The sequence below is a fragment of the Aulonocara stuartgranti genome, assembly GCF_965226115.1.
Source record: "Aulonocara stuartgranti genome assembly, chromosome: 14".
NCBI lineage: Eukaryota > Metazoa > Chordata > Actinopteri > Cichliformes > Cichlidae > Aulonocara > Aulonocara stuartgranti.
Window position 1 is genome coordinate 37,002,267 of NC_138950.1, and position 23,403 is coordinate 37,025,669.

General features: G+C 39.0%; 1 protein-coding gene across 11 annotated transcripts in view; it reads left to right on the forward strand.

Moving 5' to 3' along the window:
• The window catches only part of myo18ab (myosin XVIIIA b), a 127,945-nt gene that overhangs the window by 96,254 nt on the left and 8,288 nt on the right, over positions 1 to 23,403 (forward strand). For 7 of the 11 annotated variants that reach the window (XM_082502105.1, XM_082502109.1, XM_082502112.1 and 4 more), the window contains 8 exons: positions 165 to 278; positions 6,573 to 6,689; positions 6,811 to 6,894; positions 12,140 to 12,277; positions 14,054 to 14,239; positions 14,412 to 14,551; positions 15,582 to 15,626; positions 20,464 to 20,586. In XM_082502105.1, coding sequence (XP_082358231.1) covers positions 165 to 278; positions 6,573 to 6,689; positions 6,811 to 6,894; positions 12,140 to 12,277; positions 14,054 to 14,239; positions 14,412 to 14,551; positions 15,582 to 15,626; positions 20,464 to 20,586 — 947 coding nt within the window. The other 4 variants (XM_082502106.1, XM_082502113.1, XM_082502111.1 and 1 more) reach the window with 4 other exon arrangements.

Here is a 23,403-nt window from a genome sequence, read left to right on the forward strand (position 1 = left end):
CTGAAAACCTCTGATCCAAAGCAGAAGATTTTCCAAATAAAGCCCAGCCACCTGGATTCTTGACTGGGACCAGAATCCATTAAAAAACTGTAATATATCTACTGGGATACTAACTGTGAAGTCGTCCTGAGCTCATTCTTTTCCTCAATGTCTGTGTGTTTCAGTTAGAGGAGTCGGAGTTCACCTGTGCAGCTGCAGTTAAAGCTAAAAAGTCCATGGAGGTGGAGATTGAAGACCTACATGTTCAGATGGAGGACATTTCCAAAACGAAACAGGCGGTCAGTACAGCTCACTGGATTTCCTTCTCAGCCTTTAGAAGGAGAATTTTCAGCATGCAGTCTTAGGTGAAGGTTAGGATTCTTCCTAAGAAAAAGCTAAAGCTGTCTCAACCATGTAGGGCATTTTCTTTAAGATGTCATCTGTGGTGGTAGAGGGGTATCAGTAGATATGTTGAATCTCTACTTTTAGCCAGAGATTAGTGAGAGATTGAAGACATACCTGTTTCCTGTGAGACCCCTCTGAGCTCATCTTACTCTTTCTGGTCCTCTTTTTTTAATTTTTTTAAAATATATTTACATATAAAGACAATATAATTTTCATGAAGAGATTTTTCTTAGTCACTGCAAAATACAACTCTCTTCTTCTTCTAAGAAGCCATTTTTAGCTCCTTAGTTTTTTTCTTAGTTTGCTCCTGTCAGAAACGCTCATAATCTGTTTTGACCTTTATATTTTCTGTCCTTTTCGGAATGACTTATCTTACGTTAAGCCCGGTTCCCATGATAATCTGGTTTTCACACATCGGTCAGAGTGTGTTTTCTCCTTTCTCCAATGTTTCTCTTGCCTGTCATTTACTCTACTCTTACTCTCTGTCTCTGTGAAGTTTAATCTCCTTCTGGTTCTTCTCCTGCCTGTTGAAAAGAAACGACTGTCTATCACACAATGGTTGTTCACGTATTGCTAAAACCAATTTAAATAACAAAAAGATTAACTTTAATTTTAGGTGAATATTATGCCATTATAGTCAGTCAAATCGTGGAAGGATGGATGGAATTAATGAACGGATGGCTTTACATATCAATACTTAATCATATAATTATATAATAAAATGTTCCTTTGGCTTTCTATTAATCTGCCAAACTTGTGAAGCCTGCTGCACACTTCTAGTCTTTTATTGATTTCATTGCACACTGTACTTGAAGCCAGATGTAGAGAGGTGCAAGGTCAGGAATTTGTTTGTACTGAAGGTGGTTTGAAGAGTTTTAGCTTCTGGTAGTTTCTGCATTTTCACATAATCACTATAGAGTGTTGAGTGTAGAGTGTATGTATTATGTAGAAGAAGCTTAACTTCTACATAATTCTTTATAGTCAATGAGCAAAAAAATGAAATGAAAAAAGTAAAGAAATCAGTATAAATATATATTAATTACACTGCGTTACAGAAACAGCTGATCAGTTGTAAGAAGAGAAAAGTGTCATATAAATACCAGTTAATTCTAATACACCTGTGTTCAGCTGTTTTTATTCTTTTATTCATGCTGCACTCTGTGTGGGTATTTTTAGCTTTCTGCAGTCCTTCCTGGCTGGACGTGTAATATATTATTACTTCCAGTGCCCAACGTACCCTTTCCCCAGAGCAGTGGTGGAAAACGTTTTACTGCTCCCATGTTTGCTTATGGGTCCAAAAAAAAGGTTTTACCTTTTATATTTTTAAATATTAATATAAAGGTTTATTATTTACAATCTTCATCATCTAAATCTGCAAAATAATAAGCTAGTAAACCAGACGACAAGAAAAAAGCATAATTAATTTAGTGTTTCTAGTTCCCAGGTGAACTCGTAACTGGGCTTGGTGAAAATAGCCACTGGCACGAACAGGCCAGCAGGTGGCTACAAAACTGGCCCCACACGTTTTTTTCTTATTTTATTTCGACGTCATCATGAAAATAATAGAAATTAGATTCTGGTGACTCTTTGTTCAGCTAGCCAACTGTGACCACCAGATGGCAGTAAATTACAGGATGAGTTCAAAGAAGCAACATGAGATCATTTGTGGAGCAGTACAGTTTAATCGATACCTATTTTTAGATTTCACTGGGCAGGCAGTGCTTGCCTTGCTTGTCCTGATGTATAAACTGGAAGAAATGGCACTGAACATTCACTTCAGTTGCTAATTATTTCTAATTAGTGTCATCGTGAATGCAGGTTAATGAAGAGCTTCGCTGAGAATTCAGCTGCATGAGCATTTAGATTGAGCCAACACAGTTAAATCTGGACAAGATAAAAGGTTTTTGTATTAACTGAATTGGCAGAGAAACCCAGGTCATAGTTTGGAAAACGTCAGAGTACCCTATGTACACCGAAACACCACATTTCATATTCACACACTCTTTCAAAAATACTTTTGAATGAACAGCCGACTGGCAAAAAGGAGAGAAGATACAGTGTAATCAAAAGGCGATTTCTTAGTCTTTAGTTTATTTTGTCACACTTGTATGTTTCAGATCAACAAAGAGCATTTTGTATTTGATAAAGGGAACTTGTGTAAATACAGTACATGTATTTTCTTACTTTTCATTTTATTTATTATTACTATTACTTGAAAAAGGTTCTCCAAACCTACCTGACCCTGTGTGAAAAAGTAATTATTACCAACCTAATAACCAGTTGTCTGAATCTTTGCAGCAAGGACTGCGATCAAGTGTTTGATATTGGTGGCAATGAGCCATTCATAGTACAGTGGAGGAATTTTGGCCCACTCTTCTTTAATTCAGTGACATTGGAGAGTTCTTGAACGTGAAAGGCCTCTTTAAGGTTATGCACAGCCATATCAATCTGATTTAATTCTAAATTTTCTTTAGACAACTCCAAAACCTTTATTTTGCTTTTTGTTGAGCCATTCAGAGGTGGACTTCTTGTCGTATTTTGGATCATTGTACTGCTGCATAGCCCAAGGGTGCTTGTGCTTTAGGGCACAGACAAATGGCCACCATTCTCCTTCAGGATTTTGAGGTAGAGAGCAGAATTTATGGTTAAATCAATTACGGCAAGTGGTCCGTCACACTATCCCACCATATTTGCCTCTTGAAGTCTGTTTCTTACAGATGAATCATGAACTCCTGACCTTAAATGAGACAGGTGAGGCCTGCAGTTCCTTAGCTGTTGTTCTGGGTTCGTTTGTGACCTCCTGGATGATTTGTTGGTGCGCTCTTGGAGTAACTTTAGTCGGCTGGCCACCCTTGGAAAGGTTTATTATTTTTCCAGGTTTTCCCTATTTGTGGATAATGGTGCTCGAAGTGGTTTGCAATCATTTCCGGAGTGATAGATGTCAGTTACTTTCTCTGTGGCATGGTGGTTATCACTGTTGTCTTCAATAAGAATAACCAGAAGAGAATGAGTGGATTATTTTAATAGGTTAATGCATAATGTTCTTCCTCTTCAGACTTACTCACAGTATGTGTTAAATTAGAATGTGTTATGGCCTCTGTCCCTCTACCCTGGATGTCTTAGCCGTCATTTGTTCTTTCTCAGGTTGTTTGGCGAACGTTGAGAAGTGTTGTACTGCAGAAAATATTCATCTTGGGATATTAATACTGCTTAACTGTTTTGACAGAATGTGTAATCTATTCAGTAAAATGTGAAGGAGGAGTATATAAGATGAGATAAGGAATCAAGATCACTGTGCCAGCAGCTGTTTGTTTTTGAAATGGTATCTTTGAGAATGACCTCTTCATGCACCCAGCATGCTGGAAAAGTAAAAGGCTGTGAGAACCGATAACACAAACTGTAATTACATAAATGGAGGATTTTTTATGCAGCCCTAACTACATGACACACTGCAATTCAGTAGAAATAAAATCATGCAAATGACATTTCTTTTAGATGGCTGCCGCTTGCATGCTTCTCCCATTGTAATTGCAGTGTTTTGAGAAAATTGTCACACATGTTTTCAACAGCTTTATTTTTCCACAAAGAGCTTCTAGCAATCTGAGAGGGAAAATAAAAGAGAGAAAAAAACAAAGAGCCCGGCCATGTAATTGGGCTGAAATTACACTAACAGTCTATTGTTAAATGAGAGTTTGATGCTGGTTACTGGCACTTTTTTCAAGTATCCATCACATGCTCCAGAGATGGAGATGCATTCGCAGCTTTTATCAGCACTCAGCACTGATAAAAGCACTCAACAGTGGATTAAAAAAAGAAAGTGTGATATGTAAATGAATTTGCCCCAGATTCCGCATGGATATTTTTAGTGCATCAAGTGCATCTTGGTACACCTAAGCACTCGGTGCTTTCAATAAAAATAAATATAAAAATAAAATGAAATCTTAGTTTTATGATCTAAACCCCGATTTTGAAGCTATGGATGTTTGGATCATTCTCTATCCCATTAGACTGTTTTTCACTAAGCGCTGAGTGTCACTAGCTCTTTGCGTTAACTCTGTGCCTAAATTGATTTGTTAACATTTTCACATAGTCACATTAGTCATGATTTATTGATCCATTGCCCTGCACCAACAACCTCTCCTCTTATTTTGTATATTATCTCAGTTATTACAAAAATAGGATTATTTCAGCACAGTTCCCAGGCTGCCAGTCTCTTAATTAGGTACTGTATGTTGGTTATATCAGGGAGCTTGGATAACCTCTGCTGAGTTCTGTGATTAGAGCAGCATATGTAGGCTCTATGTCAGCCACATCATCGGGACTGCATTGTGGCCATTCACAGATTTAGCCAGTCACGCAGTCCATTGGAACAACTGTTGCAGATGACGTGTGGAGCCCAAGATTTATCCTGGTCATCCAGCAGACAGCCAAAGCACAATTTGTAGGTCTTCTTAAGGTTTGTGGTAATTGGGTGACGCTGTGCTTCAGTCATGAATGAACCACACACGTAACAGAAACTGTCTGGATGATTAATACAATCTCTAGACATGGTAACAACTAAAATCAATCACAATTAATGCTGTCTATAACAAACACGGGGAACTGTTGTTAAATCTGGTAATACTAATTATTTTACACTAATTATCTCAGTCTGAATGGATCCAGTCTTTTGGAGAGGGCTGGACTCTGTTCCAGTCTGGAGGCAGCTGGCAGGGATGAGCATTTTCGTATCCCCCTGAGTGTGCTTCCTGTACATTGGGAATTTTGCGAGCAGATCAGAGGATTGTTTCCCTGCAACTTCAGATGTCCTACTGTCTTACTGGGAGACCCCAGTGCTCATGTGAGCAATCACAGCGAGACCTGAAGGACAGTGTGAGGAAAAGCCTGTAAGATGGTGTTATTAGACCTGTGCACATAACAGTTTGTCTGTAATGAACACCGTCTTTGAAGGATGTCCATAAGATCATGTGGCATCAGGACATGTGTTCTCGGTGCAGGTCAATTTTGTATGATTGTGACGATAAGATTTGTAATCTTATCGTCCACTCTGTCATATGTTCTGGACACTTGGGTGAAGAGAGGACCTGATCACCGCCCAGTGATGAGTTGGATGAGGTGACGAGGGATGATGTCGGACAGACTTTGCACACCAGAAAGTTATTGTGATGGTGTATTGTGAGCAGTGTCTCTGGATCAGGGAGAAGTGACTGCCCCAAGTGGAGGAGTTTAAGTATCTTGGAGTCTTCTTTATGAATGACAGGAGAAAGGAGCAGGAGATTGACCGATGAACTGGGCCTCTGCTACTTTGATGCTGACAACCTCACTTATGGTCATGAACTCTGGCTAATGACTAAAGAATTAGATTGTGGATATAAATGAGCTTTCTGCAAAGGGTCACTGGTCTCTCCTGTAGATTTAGGGTGTCTACACACATTTTATGTTAAAGATGGTACATCTGGTGCGAAAGATGCATAAGAAAGTTTACTTGCTCATTTAAAAAGATCTTAAAAAGCTCTGAATTTTAGAAACCACTCTTGTTACTTATCCAGTTCCAGATGCCCGTTAATGGGATTCATCATAATGCAGAAATACTGCACAGTGAGTAATGTTAATGTGTAATCAGTATTGTGAGCCATTTTATCTCCACTCGCTTTCCAACATTCTTTTATATTTTCATTCATTTTACTTTGAAATATATTCTGCAACATCTTAAATTTCTCTTTTGGTAGTGTTGTTTTACAACATAGTAACTGATAATAATAGATTAATAGATGTTACTTTGAGTAATTGGACATGCAATATTGTGAAAAGGTATTTATGCCCTCCCCGATTTCTTTCTTTCTTTTTGCAAATTTTAATATTAGAAAAAGTTAATCTGAGTAAATGCACAATGAAAATGTTAGATAATGATTTAATTTATTAAGGATATAAAGTTTTCAATCCTACCTGCTGTTGTGTGTAAATTTACTATAATGATCAGAAACATTTACGTGCAAGAAATATACAACTAACTAAAAAAAAAAAATCAAGAAGTGTGCAGATATTTTTCATGGCATTGAATAGGACAGAGAATTGTATAGGATCTCCTGCCTCATCTAAATCTTGTGAAGACAGTTAAATTTTTTATTTCTGGGGAAGCAGTTGCCTTCTTGCTCTGTAGATCTTTGGCATATCTTTTTTTTTTTCAGCTGGAGGAGCAGCTGAGTCGTCTCCAGAGAGAGAAGAATGACCTGCAGTCAAGAATGGAGGAGGACCAAGAGGACTTCAATGAGCTGATGAAGAAACACAAGGCTGCTGTGGCCCAGGTATGATTTCTTTCTTGTTTAATGTACACTGGCAATAAAAAGTTTGTGATCCATTTCAAATGATCATTAAATCCAATAAAATGTTGCTTCATGCCTTGTTTTCCATTTTTGGGGGTTTCAGTCAGCTCAGAACCTGGCTCAGATCAGTGACCTTCAAGCCCAGCTTGAGGACGCCCTAAAGGAGAAGCAGGAAATTCAAGAGAAGGTAGATGATGACTTTTGTTCCTGGCATAAAAATGGAGAAGTGGCATGGTCAGCCAGGCTTTACTCTGTCTAAGAACAGAAAATGGGAATAATAATAATAATAATAATAATAATAATAATAATAATAATAATAATAATAATAATAATAATAAATGGTAGAGATGCAAGCAGTATGTTTTTGCTCTATTTGAGCACTCAAGTTCTCCAAACGTGTGAAAAGATGGGAAAGGAGTAGCATAATTAAAAAAACAAAACAAAACAGGAGGATAGAGTAAGTGAACAGAAATTCAGTCCTTTCATCATCAAAACATAAAAATAAAAAAATAAAAATTTTGAATTAGAGACTCTTTAAAAGTCAAATGTGAACAATTTAGGTGGATCTGTTTTGGGGATATTTCATCTTCCAGAGGACTCCATTAGGTCTTTATGGTTAGTCAAGTTTTGCAGCGCTCACTTAAATATGGATAGCTTAATTCAAACAGTGGGTTGGTTTACCTTTTATGTTTGGTAGTACAACCAGTGTAAAACTAGGAAAATCTTGACACCCAATAATTTTTCTGTATCATATTGTATGCCAGGGGTCAGCAACCTTTCTGATGATGAGTGCCATCTAAAATTTCCTCAGAAGTCAATGTGCTATATAATTGCATTAGCAATAAATTTAATAACGCTCTATACTAACAGTTACACACTATATAGAACAACTTTATAGAAATATATTTGTTCGCAGATGTTGGCAGCTATCAGCGAATAGTTATCAGCTATTTTGAAACAAAAAAAAAAGAGACTTCTTATCCATAACAAGAACTCCATAACAGAAAATGAACTGTACAACAGAAAATGCAAATTCTATTTATAGTATCCTCACAACAATGATAAGAAAAATAAACTGTGCCAATATGGCATGTTTGTTAATACAGGGATACACATGTTAATGTGATCTCTGGTCTCCCACTCAGAGACACAGGTCTCCGAGTGCCCAGCATTCAGACGGCTACCTGAGGACACTCTTCGTGTGAGAGAAAATCTGCTCACACAGATATTAGAGCCAAATACTGTCAATAATGCCTCTGCAATGTTCTGAGGACAGTTAAACTAGTCAGGTAGTGATGTCCAGCAGGTGAAAATGCAGCTCCATGAACACGTACAGCTGTGGATTCCAGCTGAGTTCGTAGTTCTGCAAACTTTGACCCCTACAGAGTCTAGCTTTTCAGTTCAATCAGCTGCATTTCGATGTCCTCTGTGTCCAGCCAGTTGATGTGAGACAAATCCAGCTGCTCATTAAAGCTTTCTGGTTTGATCAGAAAAAAACCATTGGTCCATACGCCTGCATTGTGAATTCTGTCTCGAGTCTACGGATTTCCGTGGTGCTGATGCTGCGCTGAGCGGACAGCTCCTGAAGCATTTGAAGTGTTGGAATGTGGAAATTTCAACATCGCTCGAAAAAACTGCCAGCTAGCAACGTCCCTCTCACCGGTTATGTTTTTTTTAGCCAATTACAAGTAGAATCTGGTAGTTGGGGTTGTTAGCTAAGATACCGTCATTAAGAAGAGGCACGACTAATGTATCTATGCAAGCTAATTTGCGATGTGCACCGCTGGTGTGGCCATTTATTTTTTAATACATCTGCTCAAATTAATTAACTGCGTGTCGTGCCCAGGGCTGGACTGGGACAAAAAATCGTCCCGGGCATTTTGACTAGAGATCGGCCCACCAGGTATTAAAGCCATAAAGCCTTTGAATGAAAACAAACGCTGTTGTGACAGTGATGCACAGTCTTGTTGGTATATGTATGATTTCTATACATTTTACGTCAGATAAAAACTTTGGTTGTAAGCTTCAGATAATTATTTAATAACAGCCAGACATTTTAAATGAAAATAAGAAAGTATTTCTTTGTGCCCCCCTCTCCCTGTTAATGCCCTACCTGGCCCCCCTGGCAAAACTTTGCTAGATCCGCCCCTGCACAGTTACCAGCTGTCAGCTACTTAGAAAAGGATCCTGGTGTTATTTGTCTCCCAGAAACAGTTCATAACTTCCCTTCAACTCATCCATGTCACCTAAAAGGTAAACCTGTTTCTCCATCACCTGTTCAGCTCTGATGATCCAGTAAGGACATCTCCTGGTTTCATCTTCATGTTTCCCTCTCACCACATATCCAAACCGATATCATGACCAGCACTATTTACAGCTGTGGCTCCAGCAAACATCAGCTGACACTAGAAATTAATATTAAATAAATTCTAACAACAGCTGATCAAGCTTAAACGTGCTGCTGTTGTTTAGCTCGACATCTGCCGGTTTCCTCTTTCTGGCGCAAAGTGAGCGATAAACAAACAAGAGAGAAAAGCCGATCAGCTGATCATTGATCAGTTTCATGATCGAAGTAGCAACAGGAGAGGGAGGGGAGAGAATGAAAGGAGAAGAGGCAGCTGTGCAGCAAAGACAAAACTCCAGCTTTGTGTCTTTTTCATTCTAGCTGAAGTCCGGGACAAACTGTGTTCCCTCTCAGCTCAACACCAAACGCGTAATAATTTCTCTGAATGCGGGAGGATTCCGTCTTTTTACTGGACGGTTGGCAACTCTACTAACTAACCTTATGAATAAAATAAAGTTCACTATCAGTAACATCAAAGCACCGACCCAGCTGTATAGAAACTCCGTCATGCTAGCTAGTACGCATACGAGTTATTGTAACTGACTGTAAAAAGTCAGCACAACAAAAATAAACTCCACCTAAACTTGGTTTATATCTGACCCAGATAGACTGCAGGTCATAACTTCTTACCTGAAGTTCAGTTCACCTGACACTCAGGTCTCTCCTCCTCCTGCCTCCCCTTCCCTCATCCACCTGCTGGCCTCTGTGGAAGCTCCGCCATAGCCACTACCAAACAACAGAGTTATTTTTACACATCGGCCAGCATCTGGCCAGCCCACCACTTCCCATTGTCCATGCCGTTCCAAAAAAAAAAAAAAAAAAAACCCAGCCAAAAAAAAAACATTGGCCCATAAAGACGAAAAATCACCATCGGGCAAATGCCCGGTATGCCGAATGTCAGTGTGGATGCCAGTCCAGCTATGGCCGTGCCATCAGTTTACGGCACGCGTGCCCAGGGTTGCCGACCCCTGTTGTATGCTTTGATGCAGCCATGAGAGCATTCTCTTTCTAAATGAAGCCATGTTCCTGCCACGTTGCGGTTGCCACCAATTTTCCTGACATTCAGCAGTAATTAGACCATTTACTGCTGCCTAAGAGCTCAGAATAGAAACTGTGAGCACTATATGGTCCTGTGACTATCTATAGTTTCATACTGTAGACCAGCGGTCTCCAACCTTTTTTGCGCCACGGACCGGTTTATGCCCGACAATATTGTCACGGACCGGCCTTTAAGGTGTCGTGGATAAATACAACAAAATAAAACTAGTACTGGTACCCAAAAAAAGAAGATTTATTCATAACACACGTGAAAAGACCCAGGAAAACAGAATTAACGATAAAAACGATAACAAAATAACGCTGAAAACCGATAAAAACCCTGAAAACTATACATTTCACACCTGAGCCTCAACTCTCGCGGCCCGGTACCAAACGACTCACGGACCAGTACCGGTCCGAGGCCCGGGGGTTGGGGACCGCTGCTGTAGACCCTCTGCTTTCCTCACACTGAAAGTTTCTAGAGTTTCTGCTACTGCAGTTCAGTGAAAAATCTCATTTACAGAATATGATTAATGTGTACCTCTCCTCAGCCTGTTTCCTTTGCTTTTGACAAATACAATCCTCAACATAACTAGCAAAAATACGACCTACGACCCTACAGGAAGTTTTTGCCAGGCCTACAGAATTTATTTGCTTTGTTCGTGTATAGAAATACAGAGGTGCATGTTCATTTATCATGTTATTTTTTTTTATGGCAAAAACAGGTGTTGATAAACACCAAACAAATAGTACATAAATGTGTTTATTGTTGTTAGTTTTTGCAAGCTACATATTCTTTGACAAAGTAATCAGTTACTAATCAATAATAATTAGACTTTTTCACATATATAAATGAGAACACAAAGTTGCACTGCACTAAAAATAGTTTAACAAAATGTATTTAGAAACATACATGTAACGTAACAACATACATGTAACACATAGCATTGCCATTTATTTTGACATTACACCAAACATAACATGTAGAATATATAAGAGGACAATTCACAGTCGCACTAGAGCGTAATGGTGTTCATTTTTAGATCGTCTACAACAGCTCATATATATATATAATTGCAAGCAGTTAAGTGTTATAAAAACAGTTCTCAAAAGTTATATAAATGTTGATATTCCTTGTAGCCTAAGCAGTTTATATAGCACGTTTCATCCAAACTAGTTAAGGAGCAGAGATATATGCATACACTGTGATCATTATAAGAAGATGCATGTGTCATTCACGCAACATTGACACTGACAATATGGGACACAGATGGCCAGCTTGGTTTCCATACTCAGGCAAGCGCTACTGTCATCCTTGTAATGACTGCAGCTGCATGATCTTTTATTCTTCATCAAACACATTAGTTGAACCCAAATAAAAGGAGAGGGAAATACGTGAACTTGTACACATTGTTTGGTTCATGTGTAAAGAGGGAGAAAAGTGAAAATGGCACAATGGCTGTTTTTCATTGAAGCTAAATCAGGTGATTTCAGTGTTGGTGTTAGTGTGTTTGTGTTTACTGTATCATAGAAAGCATTCATCAGAGATCATATTTAAGGAGTTTGGAACAGCTATTATAAAATGAACACTTGGTGACTTATTGACACACTGAGACATTCTCGGTTCCAAGTACCAAGCATCCTCAAGATGCTTTTGGGTTTTGTAAAAAGGAAAAAAAAGAACAAACTGACAAGATGAACAAGAAGGCATCTTCTGTACATTTTCTGTTAAGTTAATCGTTTATTATTAAGTGCTTTCACTTGCAGTTTCTTCTTGAAGATCAGTAATTTTAATTTTAGGTAGATTCTGTTTTAAATGGGAAACATTTTAGGACTTAAAAAAAAATAGATGCTTGAGGTGCAGTTTTACCAGGATGGTAAAGGCAGTGTTGAGGATGTGTAAATACCCAGTGCTAGGTGTGCCAACAAAATTCTAAATGAAAATAGCTGTTAAACTTTTGGAATGAATTGAACTTGATTAGGAAAGCTCAGCGTTAGACAGTGTGTCGCACTAAATAGTAACATCAGCATATCTACATTTGTGTCTTAGATGCAAGCCCTCCAGAGCCAGATCGAGTTCCAGGAGCAGTCCATGGTGGAGAAATCCCTTGTCAGCCGGCAGGAAGCCAAGTGTCGTGAGCTTGAGACCAAGCTGGAGTTTGAGAAGACCCAAGTCAAACGCCTAGAGGTAAGAGCTAAACACAGGTTGGGTGCTGCTGGCATTGGTAGACATTTTTGAGAGGCTGGTGGGAGCATGAAAGATCCTAATAACGTCAGAAAGAAACTGTAGAAACAGAAAAAGGTCACCTTATAAACGTATTGCACTTCAAAAACATATCCATCAGTGTTGCTAAATCATATAATCTGTGATAATACTTATATATAAAAATGTAATGAGCAGCATGATGGTGCTTATATAGCATTGTTGCTTCACATCAAGAAGATCATGAGTTTGAATCGACTAATAAACAGCACCGTTCTGTGTGGAGTTTGCATGTTCTCTGCTTGTCTACATGGGTTTGATTTGAGTATGCCAGCTTCCTCCGACAGTCCATGCAGTTAGTGGTTAGCTTAATTGATGATTCTAAATTGACTGTAGGTGTGAATGTTTGTCTGTTTCTCTGTGTTAATCTTGCAACAGATTAGTAACCTGTTAAGGGTATAACCTGCTACTTGCAATGAACTCCCCCACTCATCACCCCGAATTTGATAAGTGGAAGAATCAGTGTATTTTTGCTATAGCGACCCCATGTGTTTAAGTTCCCTGGTCCATGCTACTAGGCAAGGCATGTCTGAGGACAAGAGCTACTTGACAGCCCTTCACTACCTAAAAGCATCAGCATATGCTGATCCCGCAACGGTCAGCCTGTCAGTCAGCTGCCTGGTTTCCAGCAGTCAGTCATTTGGTCAGCTTTTGTCTCAATCTGCATGTATGCAAATAGCTCAAGAGGGGGCACATACTAATCATACACATTGAACAGGGCCCAATAGAGGATGTTGGACCCTGATACTACCCTCTTGTTTGGTTCACCCACAGATTCTTTGTTTCGCTGTTTGGTCAGAGGCATTCATACCAGGGGCCTGTTCAAGGTCATTTTGCAGGGCTCTAGCAGTCCTCATCCTGTTCCTTCCTGCACAAAGGAGCAGATACCTTTATTGATGATGGTTTAACAACCATCTACAGACCTGTCCAATTCTCCAAGAGTATGCCCGTCTCCTGGAATCTCCTCTTTGCTCTTGAGACTGTGCTGGGACTTTACAGTAATACAAAACTCCAACAATCAGACAAGTCCCTATGAGAAAGCACTTGGCAACAGTGGGAAGGAAAAACACTCTTTTAACAGGAAGAAATCTCCAGCAGAACCAGGTTTAGGGAGAGGCAGTGATCTGCTGTGACCACTTGGGGGTGAGAATAGACAAGGGTGGACAAAAAAAATGATTAATTACAAAGTTGTGTAAACCTTTTGGAAATGGACATGTACCATCCTGGTGGAATTAAATTTCCAGCTAACACTGTGTCGAACTATCAGTAGTGACACTAAACCTAATCATACCATCAGCTGCGTCTAGGGATGCTGGTCAGTCAGAACATCGCCTTGGCTACAAATTTGGCCAGCAGTGTTTTGCTATATACTTTAATACAGATTTTCAACCACACAATTAATGTGTAGGTCCACCTCATTCCATAAAACAACATTGCCCTATAAAAACAGAAACTTCACAGGACCCCTGAAGGCATCCTGTTGTATCAGGAACCGAGATATGAGCAGCAGGTACTTGAATTCAAGAGGTTGGGCCTCCGTGGATGGTTTGCACATCAGTGAGATACCTGATTGGTACAGTTTCTCTTAAATGTTACTTTCACCACCATTACTATACACACATTTTTCACATTTTACATGCCATATCTATATATTTATAGTTTCAGTCTCTGTCTCTAACCACCTCCCTTTGTTGCTGACAGAGCCATTTAGCTCGGCTTAAGGAGAACTTGGAGAAGCTGACGGAGGAACGAGATCAGCGCAGCAGCAGTGAGATTCGAGAGAAGGAACAAAACAAACGTCTCCAGAGACAGATCCGTGACATCAAAGAAGAAATGGCTGAGCTGGCCAAAAAAGAAGCAGAGGCCAGCCGCAAGAAGCATGAGCTGGTAAGACAGCAATGAGAATGATATCAGTAAACTAAGCAGTGCAGTCACATGCTACTAACATGTTAGGACACCCTGCACAGCATCCACAAGCAATATATCAGCAACACTGAACTCATCAGCCTTTGGTCCAGACTAGCTGAAAGGTTCATTTTATCTCTTGCTTCATTAACAGGAAATGGACATTGAGAGCTTGGAGGCTGCAAATCAGAGCCTGCAGGCAGACCTTAAGTTGGCTTTCAAAAGGATTGGTGACCTCCAGGCAGCCATTGAGGATGAGATGGAGAGTGATGACAACGAAGACCTTATTAACAGGTATGGGGCCACTTATATGTGTAACTGAAGCTGAGGTTTAAAATCACTCTTTTCTGTAGTGGTCACAAAACGAGTTCTCAAGATTAAATCTGGAGAACATTAGCAATATTTTAATGTGACAATCTAACTGTTTTCACTGGTGCCTGCCTTTTTTTATATCTAACTGAAAGACGGTTTTCATCAAGTTGGTTATAGTTTGACAAGGTATCCAAGAAGAAAAATTTCACGTTTAAAATGATGTCAACAAACCAATCATTGTCTGTCAGCCAGGACAGCTGTCATGTTGAGCTCTCATTGACCATTGAACATCAGCTCCACTGACAGCTCCAATGAAAATTGTTAAACAGTATACAATAGCTGTATCCTTTTTTGACAGAGTGAGATTTGATCTCAAATCACACTGCAGATTTTCATTCATATAAATTTAGCATGAATATGATATGCTTGTCTTTATAGACGATGCATTTCTTTTCTTCTGTGCTGCACCAAAGATTTCTCTAACTGTGACCCAAAAGCTGAAATGCATATCATGCTATTGAACCGAAATATACATGCTATATTATGGAGGTGCAATAATTTGTTTGCAGGGGAAACTCTTACATCCACGTTGTAAAGACATTGTAAAGAAAGTTTAAACCGCTGGGAATTAAAGTCAAAGTTAATGGGCAGAGCGTATAAAACAGTAAGGGACAGGGTTAGATACACTAAAGTGATCTTTGAATAATGAACTATTTCAAAGAATGAAAGAAAAAAGATTTCTATTCATTCTGCAAGGTCAGATTGAAGTAGTCTGCTCTTTGTCCCTTAAAAAGGTTCAGAGAGTTCGCTGAAGAGAAAAAAAAGGGGTCGTCACATTAATTCCTGAAATAATTTGAATATCATTCACGTTTCATTTTTGTCATAATTTTTATTCAATTTTTTTCTATTTGTTTCTTTGTTGTTGTTGTTTTTTTTTATTTCTCCTGCCCCCCCCCCCCCCCCCCCCCCCCCCCCCCCCCTTCATCATCACCATCATCATCACCACGGCCAGTTTGCAAGACATGGTAACAAAGTATCAGAAACGAAAGAACAGAATGTGAGGAACCTGTTCTCCTTATGCACACACACATACACATATTTATTTATTTTATTTTCACCACTGGAAATGATGCATTCTAGTCTTTGAACATTTAGATGGATTTGGTTTACATCTAGTTAGTTTTTCAGTTTTGAAAAGACTAGAAGAGGTGATATTACAGATTGAAATAATATAGAACATGGATTTTGAATGAATGTATGAATAGACAAATTTTAGGTGTTGGTAGTTTAGAGTAATTGCTCCATTCCAAATGCACTGATTTTCTGCAGTTTTTACAAACAGGAATGAAAGCGTCATGTAAGGAGAGATAAATGCATCATCAACAGTGCTCAGAGATTCCCTTATTAACCATGTTTATTTCACATTTTATTGCATGCCATGAAGATGCATGAATAACACTTACAATACATTATGAACCCTCAGCATGAAAGTTTTCTATTTTTTGCACATTTGATTATCGTTAAGTCTGCAGTGGCTTAGTCTGCCAGCCTTGTTGTGCTCCACATCACCACTTAAAGTGAGCATTCTTAGAATAAAAACAGGAGGCAGAGATTTGTGAGCTGAGTTGAAGAGAAAAACATAGTGTGCAGATTATTGATTGGAATTTTATGCTAGAAGATGGATTTTTAGCCAGGTTGGCCACAACTTATAACAACAAAGTTATATACTTGACCAGCTTGTATGTTAATGTACATCCAGTGTCCCAGACACTGGAACAGTCTTTTGGTAGGATTAGATAGCACAGAATCCTAAAAGCACAGTCAATAATGATGGCTTTCTTGACTTTGTGAAGTGGTATCTGATTACCCATGATCCCAGGTACCTGCTGACTTAAAGAGATGCTGATTTTTATGACTCACATTTCTGCTTCTAGGTGATAGCATCAACACAATACATCATTTATTCTACTGTATATACCCTCTTTAAGCCTGGAAGCTGTTCAACACTGAAATATGTGAAAACCCGACAGACTTTACAAAAAGCTTATTTTAGTTCTGTTTCAGTCAGTTTATAAACTTACTTTTTGGTTAACCACAAGTGTCGGGATCTCTTTGGTCATCCCTCTTGAGGAGATCGTTCTCACAGTTCTTGTGGTCTCTCACACTGTGTTTATGTTCTGGTTTACCTGGAAAGTGTCAGTTCCTCTGTGTTGCGTTTAAATATCACTTGGTGATGCCTAGCCTCTCGCTCCCTGGGCCCTCTTAATATTTTATTGCCCTGCTCTAGGGCTGGATGTGACTGTGACTCAGCAGTGACTGCCCTCCTGACAGGAGAAAGGGATCGTGTGTTTCTCATCAATCTTTAAATTGCACTTGCTTAATAATGCAGAACCCTCAAATGTCTTACAAAAAGCTGTCTTGCTCAACACTCGAACAGTTAACCTCTGGTTCTCAGCTATTCCACTACCTTGTCAGATTACTAATCAAAGCAGGGAAGTGTAGACTTCTGGCTTTCATGCCTGACTTATCATTTTATATAATATCAGATACAGTTTATTCTTCATATGGTTCACATACTTCGTTTAAATAGTCATTTGCAAAGACCTGCACATCTTGTCCTACACCATGAGTTGTTAAATTAGGTACCAACAGTCACTAAGATATATATTTGATTTGATTTATGATATATATATATATATATATATATATATATATATATATATATATATATATATATATATATATATATGTATATATATATTGTTATTATTATATATTTGATTTAATTTAGAATTGCACACTACTGCTCCCAAACTACACACACTGCCCCAGTGGTGTGCAGTGGTTTTTACAGAAGTACTTCTCCCACCCCCTCAATAAATAAATACATGAGAATAAAACAAAATAAAAATGAAGTGAGGAAGAAATAAAGGAGAAAATGTAGTCTTTAACCAGACAAACACACCGCTCTGACAACCCCTTACTTTACCCTTCCTCAACACTACATCTCTGGCTTAGAATTTTCTTACTACTAAAGTGTTTACTATTAGTTGCATCAAATTCTTTCAATTCATGTTTGCAACAGCTGTCCTGCGAGGGCCGCGACAGCTTTGCATCAGGTCAGAAACACAAGGCAATACATTGGTTTGAAAAGCATTTTAAATTATTAAAACTTTTTTTTTTTTTAAATCAGAGCTAAATTTAAATGTTTGAAACGCTGTGTGATGTGGTTAACTGCGAATATATCTAGAGTGGGATTAAAAATTAATGAAAAATGAAGGTGGTGTATTAGTAAAATCAGTAGTTAAACTCTGTATATGTAGTCAATCAAGGGATTTTGTACACAGGCCCAGGTAGATTTGGATAGCCTTTTTTTCCTCCATGTAGAGCAGATGACTAACGTTTAGCTAGTCTTGTTAATCTAGCTGAGTGGGTTCAGGCCAATGCAGAACAGCTCCAGGGACAGAGAATTTCCTTGGTCAATCCCGCACTGCAATTGGCTTGAAGCTGGCCTGTAAGCTTGTTCTGAATTCCTGATTAAGACACTCGGGATCCTGTTGATCTTGTATAGTTGTACACATTCCAGAATCCATGTATTAGGCATTGAGTCATTGTTGTAGTCAATCCAGACATCGCCCTGGTTGATTAGTCTGGTGTTATAGTCTTGAGCGAGTGCTCTGTCTACCAGTATCTCGTTTTTGGTTCTGCCCCTCCTTTCTGGACCCTGCTCGTTCATGCCATGTGCCTACACACACACACACACACGTATATAAAGATAAATCCAGGGTGTAGCTCCGCCTCTCGCCCTATGACTCTATCCAACATAGATTTCACTTGCCCAGCCTTTTCACATAAGGCAGGCAAAAATAATAGATTCTGTAAGACTCAGGGACACACAGAGAATCTATACACGCTAATGATGAATATAACAGAGATGTACAACCAGTGGCGAAAGAATGTCAAGGACAATTTATGTCTCCACAGCACAAGATGTGGAGAGATGAAAGATAAAAACAAAGAAAACGAATGGTCTTTTGTGGCAAGTCCACAGAGGAAAAGATGAGGACATACAGTGGGTAGAAGCAAATCCCACAGATTATTTAATAGCCGAGACGTGTGCTGCAAAGCTTTTTATAGCTTAATAGTCTGTCGCTCTGTCCTTCCACCAATCCCTTCTGCATCATCTTTGCTGGGGCTGGGACTCAATGCAATGCAGCTCCAGTATTACTATTTAAGGTATTGTATTCCATAAGAGCCGGATCTCATAGGGCAAAGCATACTGTTAAAAATCCCTTTTGAAATCTTCAGTTTTAGTTTCTGATTGCAAATGATTTTAATTTTCAGTGGTTCTAGGCCTTTCTGTGCTCCACATGATGGTAAGTTTTCTGAAACAGATGCAGAGATGTTGAGCCACACTCTGATGTCTCTATAGGACAATTAGGCTGTAGCAACTTTATTTCATAGCACCACACAACCTTTGATGGCACTTTATCAGTGTTGCAGGGCCACCCTCACCAAGTCTAGTTTGGTCAGAGACATTTATACTAGACATCATTTTGTAGGTCTCTGGCAGCGCACATCCATGCCAAACACCTTTAGGCAGGATACTAACTCCAAATTGCTCTCAGATGCATCCACTGAAATATGAACGTGTGAATGTTAGATAGAAAGCATAGTGCTTGTGTACATAGGTGTGAATAGATGGATGTGAGTGAGGCATACTGTATAAAACGCTTTGAGTGCCCAGAGTAGAAATATGTTTATATAACCGGTCCATTTACCATTTATACCGGTCCTGCTGATGGGTTAAAGACCTGCCTGTCTTCTGCAATTTCCTCCATGCTCTTTAAACTGTGTTGGGAGACACAGTAAAATAATAATAATTTTGTCCATATCTCTCTAGTATGCGCAAAACTTGAAAACCCACAAAACAACTGTGTGATGGAGATGTTTACTTCTTATACAATTTAAAAAGAACAAAAAAACCCACAAAATGCTAAATTGCTAAAATAACCGGATCTCCAGTTCCTTTGAATGATGATGATAATAATAATAATAATAATAATGTATACTTTATTTATCCCCATGGGGAAATTACTCTCTGCATTTGACCCATTCACTCAGTGAAGCAATGGGCAGCCACTAATCAGGCCCCCAGGGAGCAGTGTGTAGGGATGGTACCTTGCTCAAGGGTACCTCAGGGTAAGCCATTCAGTGGACTCGAGCCCCTTCCGATCATGGGGCGACCACGCTATCTACTGAGCTATCCCTCCCTCCCTGTTGAACTGTATATATCAAAGCTGTTGTGCCTTGCATTATAGCTCTTTCATGTTGTTTCTTTGTCACTGAAGTAGAGAAGTTTAATGTTTGCCAGCATTGGTAGCGCTCATTTAACCCCTTAACGCCTGGTGGATCCTATTTCAGACACAGTTTTTGTGATTTGTGCATCATCAGTGTGATTCCCCCCCGCCTCCCCAAAAATACCAAATGTAACAAATACAGTAGAAATTAAAATTCATATACACAATTTCTATTCCTTTTTGTACAACTGCCAGAAGGTTCAATAAACACTGAAAAACGTGTGAAATTTCTGGCATTGATTTCATGGTTTGATAACCATAAGTGAAGTCTTAAGGTGTTGACATCTCTGCAACCTTGACTTGACATGCATGTGTTTTTTTCCCCCTAGAATAAATGCTACAGCCACCCTTCGCTGCCACACTAACACCACACACGAACATTACTACCTGTGCTAACTGCCATTTCACATTCATATTCCATCACCCTATTCTCCCACTGAATGGCAATATTTGACTTTTCTCTTTATCCTATTCTTTGCTCTCTTCTCTCCTTTGCTTTCGCTGACCTGTTTTCCTGTATCTGGCCTGCACCAGTCAAGGGGATTCAAACACAGATTCTGAGGTGGAGGATCATGTGGAAGGGGTGAAGTCATGGCTGTCCAAGAACAAAGGTTCCACCAAAAATCTCTCTGATGACGGCAGTCTCAAAAGCTTCAGGTCAGTACAAAGGTAGTGTAACACACCATACTTTGTTAGGATCTTGGGCTTATGTTCTCTAGGAATCGACTAAGGCACGAATGACACACAGCTAAAAGAACAGTCAACATTTATTCAAAAACTAAACCAAAAACAGTCATTCAACAGTTCCAATAGTCCATATTTGTCAGTCTGTGTATTCAGTTTTAGAGTTCAGAGTTCTTTTCAGTTCAGGTGTGTGAGTGTGTGTATAGTGTTAATGTTAGTAGTACTACCCGGGTAGTGTATTGTTCTGAGATCTCATAAGCTTATTTGTCAAGAAGTAACGCAGTTGTCACTTCTAAGTAGGCTGGAAACTAGAGCAGGGCGATATGGCCAAAAATATTTATCACGATATATATTTGAAAATTTGCGATAACGATATAACCGACGATATAATTGATGCGAGACAAAATACAACTCCACAACATTACTAGCGCAAAAAGACAACCTTCCATTTATTTTCACTTAAACAAGAAGCTGGTTTTTATGTACATTAAAGCTTTATAAAAATGTAACAGTGCAAATGCAAATTCCTTGCTGAAAGTTTAACCAAAAGGCATTTCCAGTAGAAATGGGCTGACATATCCTGAGCATAACCATGTATAATATCCACTGAAGTTAAAAAGAGGTGCTTTGCAACATTAAACTGCAGTGTGCAGTACGTATTTTTCGGACCATAAGGTGCACGGGATTATAAGGCACATTAAGCGAAACAAAGCAGTCAGATAAATCAAACTTTATTAAACTCATTCTTCTTGCTTCCTCCACTTCTGTACCATTGATTCATTAATGTTGAATTCTCTGCAGCTGCTCTATTCCCATGTTGTTGCAGTATATTAATGACTAACCTCGTATTGTGGATGGATTATCTCAGTTGTTCTCCTGACTGAAGTTTGGTCCGTTTACAGCATCCTGCCATGCGATTGCATTTGTCTCTAACCATGAAGAACCTTCACGTTAACTTTTATAAGTGGAAAAGTGTTAGTGTTCGTCCTCCAGCTTCACTGTTTATGTTATGCTAACATAGCTGTGTCGCTAGCGATCACGTAGCACATCATTATATACCAGCTAGCCCAACTTCAGTAACCCTACAAACGTCACTGCTGTTTAGTTTCCTGTCTTCATTTATGTTGGAAGTGATAGCTATGGAAGCCCGTTTCCGCCACTAAAAAAAAAAAAAAGGATCCATAACTCAAAATTTCGAGTTATTTTCTCGAAATTTCGAGTTATTATCTCGAAATTTCGACATATTAACTCAAAATTTTGAGAAAAGCAACTCGAAATTTCGAGTTAGCGCTGCCAATCAGTAATCTACGTGAATGACGTCATTTCCATGTTACCCGGAAGCTGAAGCCCTCAGCTACAAATGCTACAGCTAAGCTACTGGTATTACATCCAGTCGTGAATGCACAGATTGCTGAGTGTTTTCAGCCTGGCTTCACAAATGATGAAATCCCTGTGTTATTAGCTGAATCACATGGTGTTACTATCAGCAAACATACTTTAATTTGTTGGGATCCGTTTTTGAGTGCGTGGTCCTGCGCCATATGCTTCCGGGTAACAAGAAAGCGACCTCATTCACGTATATTTTTGATTGGCAGAGCTAACTCGAAATTTTGAGAAAAGTAACTCGAAATTTCGAGTTATATTTCTCGAAATTTCGAGATAATAACTCGAAATTTCGAGAAAATAACTCGAAATTTCGAGTTATGGATACTAGCTTTTTTTTTTTTTTAGTGGCGGAAACGGGCTTCCATAGATAGCAGAGCTGTACGTTTGATTTTTTTTCAGAAATCTCTCAGTCAGAACATGCAATATCATGCTTAGGTAACTAGCGAAACTAGCGAGCTAACTTCCGCTAGCTTCCTGCTAACTTCTAACTCCGTTAAATGTAATAACTTTTGTTTTCACGGATGCCTGGAAGTTAAACTTTATAGTTACACCTGGTAAAGCAGCAATGCTGATCGTTTTATTAAAGATGAAAGAATTTAGACAGTTTTTAACTCTAAGTGATGCTGCAGTGTTGTTTGACCTGAAGCATACGGAGTTTAGGACCCAGATTACTCCCAGATTTAAGAGCATCTTAGTCCGACAAATACGACAATAACAACGGCCGCTTGCATGTTCTGCAAAAAAATGTGCTTTGTTGTGTATCTGACGGACAAACACCAAACCAGTTCCACATCACGGAAGTTGCACCATTTTTACAAACCAATTCTGGTTCATCTGTTTCACTCAACAATCGGCCATGTGCGTATGAAAGCAAAGGCACTGCGCATGCGCGTTTTACTCCCATTCTATCGCGATATTTCATTTTCCTATCGTTGCCTAACATTATACCGGTATTACCGTGAACGGTATAATATGGCCCAGCCCTACTGGAAACCTTTCCTGCATCGCAGCTGGGGATCCGGAATCCTGGCTCGCAACTTTAGACTCCAACAAAAAAACCAACCTGCACAGGGCAGGAACATATTTTACATGAATATCATGTAACAACTTAATCAACACTACTCAACACTAGTGACCAAATGCCTCTCACTCTTTGTATATAACGACTTAATGCAATCAATAATAAAAATAAATCAAAGAACCTTAAAACAATTTCCACATCATACAAATTTAACTCAAATCTCATATTTTGTGAACAGCAGTCACATCAATCCAATGAATTGAGAGAAAGCACATTACTGATGCACGAGGAAAGTGCAAAACGTGGTCGCAGTACTATTTAGCCAAAGACTGCTCATATTTATCATCTCATTACAATAAATAAAACTTACCTACTAGCTTCCA